Source organism: Ascaphus truei, chromosome 5, assembly GCF_040206685.1.
Source record: "Ascaphus truei isolate aAscTru1 chromosome 5, aAscTru1.hap1, whole genome shotgun sequence".
In the NCBI taxonomy this organism is placed as follows: domain Eukaryota; kingdom Metazoa; phylum Chordata; class Amphibia; order Anura; family Ascaphidae; genus Ascaphus; species Ascaphus truei.
The window spans coordinates 124,165,018-124,177,389 of record NC_134487.1 but is presented as its reverse complement, the minus strand read 5'-3'; the positions used below and the strand labels follow the sequence as shown (position 1 = coordinate 124,177,389).

Below are 12,372 nucleotides of genomic sequence, written 5' to 3'. Positions count from 1 at the left end.
GGTTGCTTGATCAGCTAATTTATAGCAGCTGGGCATGGGGACAGTCGGTGTATAGTGCAAGAATATCAGCAGCTTTCAACAGTCATGAAAGACCAGGAACTAGTGAGGAAAATGTCAATACAGAGTATGTCACAGCAATGTTTGCTGATGCATAATAACATCAAACTTTCCACAGAATACAGTATTTTCCAACTCAGAGTGATTTTTCCAAGTGTGTAAATGTTGCTTATGGTTATAAGCAATGAACAATACAGATTGGACGTGACTGACTGCCCACTCCATAAGCAAATTGTTCTCACACACAGATGTCTGCCACAGTAGTAAACTCTGAAGGGGTTTTGGAAGAGCAAGTTCACAGGAGAGGCAGCGAAAGCACATTTAGGATGATTTTCATAGTAAATAGTAGCACTTGACTGTAGCAGTTCAATGTGCAATGCCTCTACGATCATAAACATTTTGTAAACAATATCATCTTAAAACAAATGCAATCATGCTTAAAGAAAACAATTGGCTGCTTTGGTAATTACTAAAAGTTGACTCGTATTTATTCTAGCCATGGCCCACCATGTCTGTCAGTGCCAGGAAGGCAGGGGGACTTTGCTTTTGACGGTGTTTGACACACTGATATTACTCAGAAGGGGGGAGCTAGAGAAAGTTAGTCCTCCCAAATGTTAGCTTGTTTACAACATAATTTAACATTTATAAATGCAGGAATCGGATTAAAAAACTAAATTAAAATCACCCACATTTATTCCCTTAATGTTAGTGTCGTGTTTATTTTGGTTCTATTAGAGACTAGTTTGTAAATTGGGTTTTAGGATTCATTTAAACATATCAGCGTTTATAAATCAAGGTATAATATTCTGCACCTAAGCCCAACTCATTAGTTTGCAATTCAGGAACCATCAGAGCGGCTCGCTGGCAAATGTATGAATCTCTAGGAAAGTGAATAGGTCAAAACACCCACTATGAAGCCGATATTTTTATTCAAACACTGGTTAGAAATGTAACAACCAGGTTAAAACGTATGTGATATGTATGTCTTCCCTTTAATGTCTTGGAACTTTTCAGGAAGAAAAACAAAAAAAAAACACAAATTAAACAAATTTTTATATTTGAAAAATAAACATGTATAAATAAGGTAATGTGTTGTAAAACAGGCACAACTATAGATTTACACATTAGATATAGCTTTTATGAAATAATGCGATTTCACATTTCAGCAGCTAGCTTGCTTCATGTTTATTTTCCTGAGATTTTAGTCCGAGAAGTTCTGTTTTGAGCTCTCCGGGTTTGGGTGGAATTTCAGGCACACTCTGAAAGACAAATAGAAGTTATGTAATGCTCACGTCAGGACTACTGTACACAACCGTCACTGCCAGAGAGGTCTGCAACAATACAAAGCAAGGCATTGTAGGTCCCTCTGACTGGGACGAGGCTGATTATTTAGGTAAAATCTCCAATAAAACTTGCGGGGGAGAAAAATTATTAAAACATAAGGACCCAATAAAGCACTCCCAGTGCAGAAGTGCCACTGTCTTATCTGCGGAGAGACTGATTAAGGAAATATTTACCCCCTGATAAACCAGCATGTTTGTGAATTAAACATTAATTACATAAAAAGCTGTAGATGACAATAAATATCGGTGATGAATGATGTTACTATTACTGATTCTATCATGGGCAGGAAGCTGCTCAGCAGCCATCTTTAAAAAAATAAATAAGCTAGAACTGGAAGGTCATTTAGGCCCAGATTCATTAAAGGTTGCCAAGCATTAGCACACATTAACACCTATTCCTTTGAATAGGACTTAAGGTGGACTAAAGCCAAGCATATTTTATTGGATCTGGACTTTAGTGTAGGGAACCTATTCATACACTATACAACCTCCAGTTCAGAGGAATCTGCTGTATGGTTTATTGGGAATATTTAGAGGTTGGGGAGGTAGGTGGCACCGGGTGCAGTTCAAATTACACGCCTACTGTCTGAAAAATTGAAAGTTCTTCAGGGCAATTGCTTATTGTTGCTATAGATTGAATAATGTGGATTACACTTCTTTCATTGAGGATTTTAGCACCTGATAAAAGAAAAACAAAAAACGTGCACATATTGAAGAAAGGACGTTTGGGAGGGATCTTTACACACACATATATCCATCTATACATAAACAATGAAGAATCCTCCTTTAAGACTTGGCTCAATACAATGATGTTTGTTGCTCTGTAGGTAGGCAGAGATCTTGACACAATATCTGATGCAATACCTCTGAAATGTAACTGCAGTGAAGCAAGTGGTAATCAGCATTTTAAATGATGCAAAATGATTTCAGAAGTGCTTACAAGATCCGGTCTGTAATATCTGTGCACAACTTCTGCTCCTGCAAACATGGCCAAAGTACTTGCACCCAGCATCTTCAAGTAGCGTGGCCAGGAGACTCCAGCAGGCATCGTGAGGAATGCTCGCTCAAAGCTCCACTCTTCTAAGAAAAGATAGAATTCATGAGAAACTAAGCTCAATATGTATAAAAGAAGCTGCTCCCCTTTATGAGCAGGGTTTATTTCTTACGGTTTTGGATATCAAGTATTGCTTTGTACCTCAAAGAAAGTAATAAATGAGCTACTGTATTAACATGAGCAACAAACAAACCCTTTATCATGTACTCTAGGAATATGCAGCGGAGGGGGTGATTAATGTCCAACGAGGTTAGTAACTACAATATGAAAAAAATAATGTCGTTTAAAAAAGGTTCTATACTACTGTGTCCTTATTTTGTCCAAATATCCACTTGCCCTTTTTCATGACAATTACATGCTTCATTTGCACGATTCAGTTGTTTATTTGTATTGAATAAATCTTTCATTTTAAAAACTGATTATTTTTTTCAGCTCATCAAAAACCAGTGTATGGCAATATTAAGAGAACCCACTCAATGTGCTTTTTCTTCACTGACTTGTACATAAGGACACTATTTAGCTTTCTGTGCTGTATATAGCATATGCTGCAGGGGAAATTATTTCCTGATATAATGCAATTCATAACATACTGTTGGTACCATACTGTTTGCCTCCACAAAGGCCTCGACAGCATTCTTTTACTAGCCCTATAAGATGAAGCGACTTGATCACCATATAATGTTGTTTTTATATGTCATGAATCCGTGACTTGGTTTCAATAATGTAATTCAACAACCAGACCGCACGTCATCTGGGATAATTTCACCAATTGACCAATGTTTATAGGAATTGTCACTCTGAAGATTCAGGAAACAGTGCGTTAAAATGTATTTCAAAATGATCAATGTATACTCTATGTTTACACTAATACAGTGCATGCTCTATACGGAGCAATACTTTGTACACCTCAATTATGCATTTCTCTTCCAGCAGCATCTCCAATTCCCCCAGGCAACAGCAGCCAGTTACTTTAATTGCATCATTTTTTTTATGATGCTTTGCAATAATAATGCCCAACTAACGCAATCACAGTACAGAGTAAACACAAAACCAGAGCAATACTAGAATTAGAGCATAAAGCAATGTATATTCTATTGATTTTTAATACTAGAGAAGACTCGTGGACCCACAGAACCAGCTCTCCATAATATGAAACAAGTTACTTTTACACTCCATGCTGCATTAAGACATACATTCTTTACTTAAAGTGTTATTCGCTACAGTACTGTAGCTATTACGAAGCAAAATTGGCCATTCAGATTACCCCAGAAGAGCCTCCTTTACCGAACAAACAGATTTGTTAGATCTTTTGAATAGATATTTGTATGTTTCCTTGGATATCCATTGCACATATGCATGGATTGTCTTGCTTTTCCCTGACAGTTCAAATTGTCATTGTGCTCACACGATCAAGTTACATAGCCAAAAAATGGATACAAATGCTGCAAAGTGAATAGTGACCTTGCTTGATTTTAGGCTGTAGCTTACAACTCGCTGTCTGCTCCTTATGACCTTGTACTTGTCACCCCATCAATTACATAACCTAATGATCTCTAGGGATTCAGCAAAACTGCAGTCACTTCCAGCATCTGTAGAAAAGAGCAAGTAGATGTGTGCACCCGTATGTATGTATATATATACACACACACGTGTGGTGTGTGTGTGCGCGCGCACACGCACCCCGTATCCTTAATTTGTAGAGGTGACAGGTTCAGAAGTCGCACAGCGGACCTGTGCTGGAGCCGCCGCCCGCCGCTCTCCCCGGTGAACTCTGCTCCCCTATCAGCTGGCTACAATCGCCGCAAGACAGGCCGAAGCGCGGTGACGTCACTGCAGACGTTCTGTAGGACAACCTCCGAGACGCTGCGTGCTCAGATCGAGGCGGGAACTTTCTCAAAGGAGAGTGTCCGTGATTGGTGCAGAGCCCTGTGACTCGCTCAGTGATCTCCTCGCAGTATAACTACGTATAATCACACAGAAAGGGAAACAAGTGCTATGTGTACCGCTTCCTAACATTTCCACCTCTCAAACAGTAAATCTGTCAATTCTGAGAACAAAGTAGATGAAAAAACGAGACACATTTCAATTATTTATTTTTTTCGTTTCAAAAACAGCTGCAGGCATCTCTTTCCCAGTATTGCTGGTTATAACATGTTTTCCTGGTTGGTTAAGTGCATTGGCAAAAACTAAATATTTTTCGTTCAGTTTAATGGAGACGGGGTAGTGCTCATGCAAAGTACAGATTTATTGCAGCTGTTTTGGCATTTATAAGGGTCCTTTTTTTTAAGTGAAACTTCTTTAGTGGCACCTAGTCATGATAGGACAAAACTGGAGAGATGGAGACGAAATGTGAAACGGAAGTGACGTCACGTAATGGCCGGCGCCGCTCCTAATGGCCTCCGTTCCCCCCACACGCCCGCATGCTCCTCTTCCTCACCCACGGCCGCTCCAGCACATGCGTGCCACGCGTGTCCGCTTCTGGGCTCCAAATGCGCGCGCTCCCTCCCCTCCGAGCCGGCTTAAAAAGTTGACGCGCTGCAGCGCTCCCCTCCGAGCCGGCTCCAGCTGAAGTTGCCACTTCCAATTCCGGGAAACCCATGGTTCCTGAGATACTTACGTTAGAAGGTGCCTCCGGTACCATCCCCTGTTGGGGAAACAAAATAGAGTTCCATCGCAGGAGATTTAATAACCAGGAAGTATCAGCTGCACTTACAGGTAAGTATTTCCGGAACCAGACAGTCCTGCAGCTGAAATTAACGTGGTTCAGCTCTGGAATGCTGGAAAATGGGAGGCATTTCACTTGGAATTCTGTTTTTAGCCAAAGAGTATTATGATTAAACGGACTGGAGAATGCGTATTCATTGTTCACAAAAAACACGTACAATTTTAACTTTAAAGAAGCTTTACCTTATATATGTTCACCCTCTCTCCCCCCCCCGCCCCCCCCCCCCCTCCTCCCCACCTCCTCCCCACCTCCTCCCCACCCCCCAAGGTGAGAAGCAGAGGGTCTCCAAAGCTCAACTGCGTTAATTTTATCTCCAGGCTCCGGGGACTTCCTGCCCCCTCACTTCTGTGAGTGGATGAGAATTTTGTAAGTAATACAAGATTTAATAGGAAGCCAGGAGAGCGATTCCAGCAGGAGAAGCACTGAGACAGATTTAGGAGAGATTAAAGTGATTCTGGCAGCAGCATTTAGGATATATTGTAGGGGAGACAGGTGAGAGGCAGAAAGGCCGGACAGTAAAAGGTTACAGTAATCGAGAAGGGAGAAAATGAGGGCATGTGTTAGGCTGAGGCCTCAGTACCTCCACTGCACGCGCGCCCGCGAGACTGGCGGCGCGTGCAGCCGATTCCCCGGTCTGCAGTGAGCTGCAGGAACAGAGACCGGGGGGGGGGGGAGCGTGGCGGGGGAGTGACGGGGGCGCGGCCATGACATCACCCGGCAGGTTCGCCCTCATTGGCTGAACCGCCGGGGGGTGTGGCTTAGCGCTCCGTCGCGAGTCCTGCTCGCAATTCTATTGAGAGCAGGAGCAACTCTCGCCACAGTGCTGCGGCTCCCCCTCGCAGCTGGCCCGGCACAATTGAGGGGAGGACTCTCGTCTTTGCAGCGGGTGCTGCAGTAGCCAGCGGGGACCAGGCCTTTGAGTTTTAGCAGTAGAGCAAAAGAGGAAAGGGCGTATCTTTGCAATCTTAAAACAAAAGGTTTTAGCTACATTGTGAATGTGATCGAGAAGTCAAGTGTGTCCTTTGACAGCGTGCTTGTGATACTGGGTGTATGATAGTACTGCCAACAGTAATATAGATGGGGTCAGTAGGGCCGGCTTGGGAGAAAGTATGAGGAGCTCCGTCTTCGACATGTTAAGTTTGAGTCAGCGGAGGGCCATCCAGGATGATATAGCTGAGAGACATTCAGAGACTTTGGTTTGTACAGCAGGTGTAAGGTCAGGTTGAAGAGTACATTTGTGTGTCATCAGCATAGAGGTGATATTTGAACAAGAGATGTGATGAGGTCACCAAAGAGAGTGTTTAAAGAGAAGAGGTTCTAAGGCAGACCCCAAGGTGACCCCCACATAGAAATCGACAGAGGGGGAGGAGGTATTAGCAAACAAGACACTGAAAGTACGATGGGAGAGGTAAGAGGAAATCCAGGATAGAGCTCTGTTAGGCCGCGCCTATAGTGCTGTCGACGGCGACACGACGGGTGACGTCGCCACCGGCGAAAGTTATATTTCGCCGGGCGTCGTCGTCGCGGGTTTCCGGCCATTTGATTGGTTCAAGGGCCGTCACGTGAGCCGACAGCCCTTGAAAAATCAAATTTTGCCGGCTACCAGTTTTCGCAACGTCGCATTGTCGCCGTTGCGCTTACTATAAGCACACGCGGCGGCGGCGGCATTACATTTGTTTTCGGGCGACGTCACCTTCGCTGGCACTATAAGCTCGGCCTTACTGATACCAAGAGTATGGAGAATATGAAGGAGAAGAGGGTGGTCCACAGTATCAAAGGCTGCAGAGAGGTCGAGTATTATGAGCAGAGTGTAATGACCTTTGGCTTTGGCAGCATGGAAATCATTAGTATTCTGGTGAGGGCTGTTTTTATGGAGTGAGCAGTGCGGAAACCAGATTGTAGAGGATCTAGGAGAGAATAGGTGTTGAGAAAATGGAGCAAGCAAGAGAATACAAGGTGTTCAAGGAGTTTAAAACAAGAATATTATGGGCATAGATTAATTTATTAATTAAAATTGTCATTAACCCTCAATACTTATATTTTTTCTAATTTTCTCTTCTTGTTCTGCTTTCCCAATCTCTGTTCATGCTGTTCTATTCAATATGTAAGTAGGTTAGATACCATCACATATTCCATGAATATAATTGAATATTAATGTACCATTAGGTCTAGGGTCAACTCATAAATAAGTGACTTGTATAAGAAGCATCTTATGTTGTCCACTAAAGTGATTAGCTAGGACTATATTCTTATGTATATGCATCTGATTATAACAATTATTCTGTATTTTGCACTTGAATTGTGATCATGTTCAGTCCACGATCCACAAACTACCAAATATCACCTACACAGGCATAGTTCATTATGAACCTAATGGGGGCCATTTATAGCACTTAGCTGTAAATTTATTATAGTAATATTATGCCCCATACATACTACAAATACCCATTGTCTATGCCTGTGTTGAGCTACTGCTATTATAGTATTGAAATGCGTTTTTAATTCTGTTTTTTTATCTTATTGTACATTTATGTGTTGTTAATAAAGTTTGTTTTAGAAAAAAAAAAAAAAGAGAGAAAAAAAGACAGTCAGATAGCATTACCATACCACCTGACTGGCCCAGCCAATGGCTGTGTACGCCGCGTCACCGCGACCCGTTGCGACGCGGGACGATGACGTCACACCCAGCAGCGTGAGGCACAGTACAGGTGAGTATAAATCAGGCAGTTTTATACTTGTTTGTCACCTTGATAAAGTGCCTCGTGCACGAAACGCGTAGGTGCGTTCGTGTGGCTTTGCTGTTCCCTTGCTGCACCACCCTGCAATAAACCTAACCTGTTATTTAGTTGAGTGCTCACTTTGTATTTTTTCCGGTCTCATTGGGAGTTGGAAATTGAGGCAGTGCAACACATCTTCACCTATCTTCCTGTCGTTCAAGGAGTTTAGAGGCAAAAGGCAGGAGCGAGATAGGGCGATAATTAAAGAGACAGGCATGGTCAAGCTTGCTGTTTTTGAGTAAGGGTATAACTGTTGCGTGTCTGAAGGAGGTGGGAAAGGTACCAGAGTGGAGGGAGGTGTTGAAAATGTGTGTGAGTGCAGGGATTAGAATAGGAGCAATAGGTTTTAGGAGATGGGAGTGAATAGGGTCAAGAGGGCAAGTAGTAGAGGGGGAAGAGAAAAGCAGTGACGTCCTCTGAGAGAGGACAAAGAGTCTAAGAAGAAGAGGTGTAGAATGTAAGGAGGATACAGAGGGATGTCTTGAATTAAATCCACATTTGTCTTGAAATAGTCAGCAAATTCGTGAGGTGCAATGGAGTAAGAAAAACAGGTAAGAGACAGTGGTCTGAGTAGTGAGTCAAAGACAGAGAAGAGTCGGCATGGGTTAGACTCGTGAGTATTGATCAGAAAAGAAAGGTTACACCCGTTGTTTGCCCCTACCCGTCAAGATGGCTGCTTATGTTATAGGCTCTTATGGCCATCTTATTGTAGTCAAAATGGCTGACAAGTGTGTTTCTGTGTATCCCCCTGTAAGGCAGTTTATTTCTCTAGGTGTATTTTACTGCTATGTATTTGTAAGGCTCCATTGTGTGGTGGGCTGGTAATCTACTCAGCCGGACCAGCACATAATGGAGATTGGGTCATAATCGAATTTGAACTAGGTGAAGTGATTGAGAACACTGGGGGAGGAGGGTATGGACTCAGGTCGGGGGAATGTGTACTTGAAAAGCAGAGCCATCGTTCATCCCAGACTTTGAGGCATCTATCTCTGTGGAAGATATCTGGCTGAAACTGGAACCCAAGGCCTTGCCCCGCCGGCTCGATTCCCATTGGTCAGTTTGAATTTCCCACTCTCCTTAAACCCTCCTCTGCGGGGTATCCTAAAGCACTGTCACCTCCAACGGCCCTGATTGGTTGTGTCAGAAGAGCCCTCCCTCTGATTGACCAGCGAAGACAATCTCTTTCGCTGATTGGTCGGCACCCTGTCTTCCATGGTTTCAGATGGAAGCCGGGAGCGTATGTGTGTCGACACCGATCAGTGCTCTACAGTTTCTTGCAGATTATTCTGAGGTTTATAGGTTAGTTATAGTTATCGGTTTATAGTTGGTCTCGGTGTCAGAGCTTGTTTTGTACATTTGTGTTGCTCCTGTTGGCTCCCCTTCGTTCTGTCTAGTACTTGCGATCCTGGTTTAATCGTCTGGTTTTCCATTACATGCGTTTTACATATAACATATAAACCTGTCAGAAGAGAATGAAAATTTACATGAAAGAGGCGACGTCCGTTCATGGACAAATTCCTGAGCACTCCGGGCCCCAGCATGCTGCCGAAACAATAAAAGGGGGATCCGCAGTAGGAGAGAACGGTCTGGGCAGGGGTAGTGACGGCGCCAAATACAGATGAACGTGGGAGCCCCATCGTGCACGCAGTTATACCTAATTGTAAGTTTTTACTAAATATAGCAGAATGGTGGGCGTGCTCTCACGTGAGATAGCGATGGCAATAGCAATAGCTGGCGGGGGTGACGTTAGAAAACAGGAACGGGTACCCCTATCGTGCAGGTATTACACTCCTAAATGGACGTGTATACCAAACTACTGAGCAACCCCTCAACGCGTTTCGCGCATACTAGCGCTTCATCAGGAGAACAACGCGCAGTAGGAGAGAACGGTCTGGGCAGGGGTAGTGACGGCGCCAAATACAGATGAACGTGGGAGCCCCATCGTGCATGCAGTTATACCTAATTGTAAGTTTTTACTAGACAGTGTACTCACCAATAAAGTGACGATTGTTTAACACCGAATTTTCTTCTTCTCTGCGCTCCAACTTTTTTGTACATTTGGATTGACTGTTGGCCCGGCTGATCACCGAAGAGTGAAGGAGCTGCGGGAAAAGAGATTTACTCCAAGACATATCCTGAAGACAACGGACGAGCGCGGCCTCCTTTTTTTGAGATCACTGAAAAAACAAGATCCATAGTGCCAGGAAATTAAGACCTGGTAAGAGCAGTGAAACAAAGCATGGAACCACTATTTGCAGCGCAAACTATGTGGTTTAAAGAGATCATTAATTAAGTGAAAGACCATATTGCTCAAGTCCAAGAATCTGTCAAAATGAACATAGAATTGGAGATTGACAATATTTTGCAATTAAAAAAAGGAAATGGCAGATGTACAAAGAAAGCTAAATGTACCACCCAGTAAACTTGATGACCGAGAAAATTGCTCCAGAAAGAGCATTGCGCATGCGCGGGCTGAAGGATGGACTAAAAGCAGTACGCACTAAATTTGAAGAGTTTGGGGCACATCAAGGCCTGTCTATAGAAGTTCTTCTGTTGTTGATTGAAGTCATTCTCCACAAAAAAAAATTCAGATTCGAGAAACAGTACTATCTACAATTAACCGGAACAGCCATGGGTTCGAACATGGCGCCGTCATACGCGAATCTGTTTATGAATATGTATGAGCAAATACATATATTACATGATGCGCCATATGGGCAGCACATTATGAAGTGTGAGGATCCGGGGGTCACGACGGCCGCGGCGTGACCTCCCCTCACCTCATGTCCTGGCCGCTACTGCGGAGCGCCCCCTTCGCCGGCCCCGTCCGTTCTCTGTGGTTGGGGGACTCCCTCCTCGTCCCCGGTGGGCGGTTGCTGAGCCGCAAGCGGCTCGAGCTATAGCGGCTGCTACTGTACACGGGCACGCGCCCTCCCCCGTTACAGAGCGTGCGCCAGATCATGTTAATTTATTCACTGCTCCTGCAGTGAGGCTCCGCCCCCAACACATACACAGAATTCAATCAGGCTCTAAGACTGCTCACCTGTATTCTTTAGGCAACCTATCCAGGACAGCTCCATGCACTCCTCCAGGTCTGCCCCCTCTTCCTAATCGCCAGCCTCACTATATTATGCCTTTCCTGCCATTCCCACATCGCTCGACATAGTCTCCACTTGCGGATGTCTACTCTGGCACTTTCTCTCTTCATTTACTCAAGTCACGACTTGGCTTGGCGGACGTCAACCTCTGGTTCTCGATCCCTGCTTGGACACCGACCTTCCGGAATTTTCCAATCCCTGACCTTGGCTAACGGCAACGACTACGGCACTTCTTTACTGGAACCGGGAAGTATTGCTAAAGCTAACACCACCCTGCCTGGCAACGCCTAAAACACCACACTCCGGACACGCTCCTTTTGCTGCGGGTGCGTGCACATATACGTCCCCACCTCATTATAAGGGACGGGTCTGGTCTGCGGGCAGCACCGGCGTAACATGACGTATCTCCGCTATATTGATGATGTCTTCATTCTGTGGGACAGAAGTGAGGAGGACCTAATGGCATTTGTGGCCTTTTTAAATAACATTCCGTCCACAATACGCTTCACCTTGAATTACAACAGTAGCGAAATTCCATTCTTGGATACAGTAGTGTACAAAACGGGTGGCACATTGGCTACTAAGCTTTACCGTAAGAGTACGGACAAGAACTCATTACAGTGTGCAACAAGCCATCACCCTCTGACATTAAAGACGGGTCTCCCCTACTCACAGTTACTGAGAGTGAAGAGAATAACGACGGATCCGGAGGAGGCTGTTACGCCGGTGCTGCCCGCAGACCAGACCCGTTCCTTTCACTGAGGTGAGGAACGTATAGAAGCACGCACCCGCAGCAAAGGGAGCGTGTCCGGAGTGTGGTGATTTTGGCGTTGCCAGGCCAGGTGTATTTCGCTAGCAATACTTGCCGGTACCGGTGTAGAAATGCCGTTGTCGTTGCCGTTAGCCAAGGTCTGGGATTGGAGAATTCTGGAAGGTCGTTTGTTCAAGCAGGGGTCTAGAGCCAGAGAGAGACGTCCGCCAAGCCAAGTCGTAACCTGAGTGAATGAGAGAGAAAACGCCAGAGTAGTAATCCAAGTGAAAACTATGTCGAGCAATGAATGATAGGAAGGACTGGCATTATAAAGTGTGGCTGACCAATCAGAAGTGAAGGCAGACCTTGAGGACTGCGTGGAGCCATCCTGGATAGGTTCCCTTGATTGGCAGGCAGGTGAGGACTCTTGTCTTGACAGGAGATCATATTCCTGTGTTGGGGGCGGGTCTTCACTGCCAGAGCAGTGAATAAATTAACTTCGCCCGGCGCGCGCTGTTCAGGCGCGCGCCCGAGCAACATGGCGGCCGCGTGAGGTACTGCTGGAAA

General features: G+C 44.7%; 1 protein-coding gene across 3 annotated transcripts; it reads right to left on the bottom strand.

Annotated features, from left to right (window-relative positions):
• Positions 1–1,093: 1,093 nt before the first annotated feature.
• Positions 1,094–4,273, bottom strand: UQCC6 (ubiquinol-cytochrome c reductase complex assembly factor 6). 3 transcript variants are annotated; one of them, XM_075600596.1, is made up of 3 exons: positions 4,135–4,273; positions 2,341–2,477; positions 1,094–1,316 (listed from the first exon to the last, which is right to left on the bottom strand). In XM_075600596.1, the coding sequence occupies exons 2-3, from the start codon at positions 2,446–2,448 to the stop codon at positions 1,227–1,229; spliced, it is 198 nt and encodes a 65-aa protein (XP_075456711.1). In that variant the 5' UTR covers positions 2,449–2,477; positions 4,135–4,273; the 3' UTR covers positions 1,094–1,226. The 3 variants fall into 3 exon arrangements, with proteins under 3 accessions (XP_075456711.1, XP_075456710.1, XP_075456712.1); XM_075600595.1 differs by having other exon boundaries at positions 2,341–2,480; positions 4,135–4,270; XM_075600597.1 differs by lacking the exon at positions 4,135–4,273 and adding an exon at positions 3,916–4,071 and having other exon boundaries at positions 2,341–2,480.
• Between the last annotated feature and the right edge of the window lie 8,099 nt (positions 4,274–12,372).

Coding starts and splice junctions, on each gene's coding strand:
- UQCC6 (XM_075600596.1), bottom strand. CDS start 2,448: ATGCCTGCTGGAGTCTCCTGGCCACGCTACTTGAAGATGCTGGGTGCA. Junction 1,317..2,340: donor GATATTACAGACCGGATCTT/GTAAGCACTTCT, acceptor TTTGTCTTTCAG/AGTGTGCCTGAAATTCCACC.